Below are 1,641 nucleotides of genomic sequence, written 5' to 3' on the forward strand. Positions count from 1 at the left end.
CCCCAAACCAGCCACATTTAGAGGCCATGGGCAGGCGTCCTAGCTGAGAGCTGGCATGGTATCACTTACCAGGGGAGTAAATGGGGCCTTCGAAGGCTTCCAGCCCACGGCTGTCCAGTCACCCCTGACCACTAAGTCTCGGTGGCTGAGACCCCACGCATCAGGAGGCAGAGACCAGCCATCCCTGCTCCGTCCTTTCTGCACTTGGGACTCACTGAACCCAAGAACATACTTAAATAGTTGGCATTTTACATGACTGAGTAGGGCAGTCTGTCACTCAAGTCACTGAGACAGGCCTGCTACCTAAAATGTTTTAATAGAATAGCACAGTGTTGGACTAAAACCCTTCTGTATTTCTTTCATAGAAAGCAGCTATGAAATTAAGATGCTGGAAGAATGGTTTTTTTAAGATCTTGAACATACTTACGCAGCGTGAAGGGCTTCCCATTTCAAAATCTCCTTCCAAGCTTGCTCATTATTCTGGTTGTGAATCCTAATGATATTATACATGTCTTTCTGACTAATATCCTCATCCTTCCATTTCCACCTAGGAAAGAACATTTGGTAAAACTTGACAAACATTACTGTGAATGCCATGTATTCATTTCACTGTGTCACCAAAAATCCGATTTATCCAAATATCAAGGATCCCTCGATTTTTCAAGTGACACTTTTTTAATTAGTATCACAAATTCCCTTTTTCTAAGTATTTTATATAGCAGTGGTACTTAAAAAAAAGTTACTGGCTGTGATGGGTTAGTTTTATGTGTCAGCTTGTTTGGGCCATGGGGTACCCAGATATTTGGTCAAACATTATTCTAGATGAGATTAACATTTAAATGGGCAGAGCGGGCCCAGCTCTCAAAGCTGAAACAGAACAAAAAGGCAGAGCCTCTGCAAGTAAGAGGGAACTCTTTCTGCCTGCCTGCTTTCCAACACGGACATCAGTTTCTCTTCCTGCTTTTGGACTTGAACTGAAATATAGACTCTCCTGGGTCTCCAGCCTGCCGAGCCGACTATGGGACATCTCCACCTTCGTAACCATGAGTCAGTTCCTTACCACAAATCTGTCTATATGTATATCAAGATATATACATCTTATTAGTTCTGTTTCTCTGGAGAATCCTAATACATTGCACTTAAGTCTGAAGAATCAGTTGGTTAGTATAAAAATTTACTGTACACCTGGGGGATAAAACCTCTAACATTTAATTCTTAGATTAGATTCATCTAAAAATTAAATGTTAAAAAGGTTAGATTCACAAGCAAATTTATAGCCTCAGGAATATGCTCACTTACCCTTTTTTTAACATCGCATTCCAGAACATCTGTTCAGAAGGATAAACCCACTTTTTATCTGAATCTGCCCTCGGAATAGACGATTCCTCTCTCACAGTAGATAGTGGAAACGGCTGGTCGGGGGCTGGTGTCTGATTAGGAGGTGGCATCTATGTAAAGTAAGTGGGTTTAAAAAAAAAAGGTTGGAAATACAAAGTAGAAACAAGCAATATAATTACTTCCTGGAAAGCAAGGCATCACACACACAGCCCAGTTTCCTCATCAAACCAGCGACATCAGTTTCAGGCCTCTCGGTTGAGTCAGAGCGCAGAAGCTCTTTTCCTTGTTGACTTCACATAAATG

At 41.6% G+C, this 1,641-nt stretch overlaps 1 protein-coding gene across 1 annotated transcript in view; it reads right to left on the reverse strand.

Moving 5' to 3' along the window:
* Positions 1 to 1,641, reverse strand: part of LOC105004050 (cytochrome c-type heme lyase) — a 10,171-nt gene that overhangs the window by 4,451 nt on the left and 4,079 nt on the right. The window contains exons 4-6 of the mRNA XM_010861553.1: positions 1,300 to 1,448; positions 428 to 547; positions 70 to 110 (exon numbers count right to left, since the gene is read on the reverse strand). Of these exons, the coding sequence (XP_010859855.1) occupies positions 70 to 110; positions 428 to 547; positions 1,300 to 1,448 (310 nt within the window). The remainder of the gene's footprint in view (positions 1 to 69; positions 111 to 427; positions 548 to 1,299; positions 1,449 to 1,641) is intronic.

Source organism: Bison bison, unplaced genomic scaffold (assembly GCF_000754665.1).
Source record: "Bison bison bison isolate TAMUID 2011002044 unplaced genomic scaffold, Bison_UMD1.0 scf7180017857875, whole genome shotgun sequence".
NCBI classification, from domain to species: domain Eukaryota; kingdom Metazoa; phylum Chordata; class Mammalia; order Artiodactyla; family Bovidae; genus Bison; species Bison bison.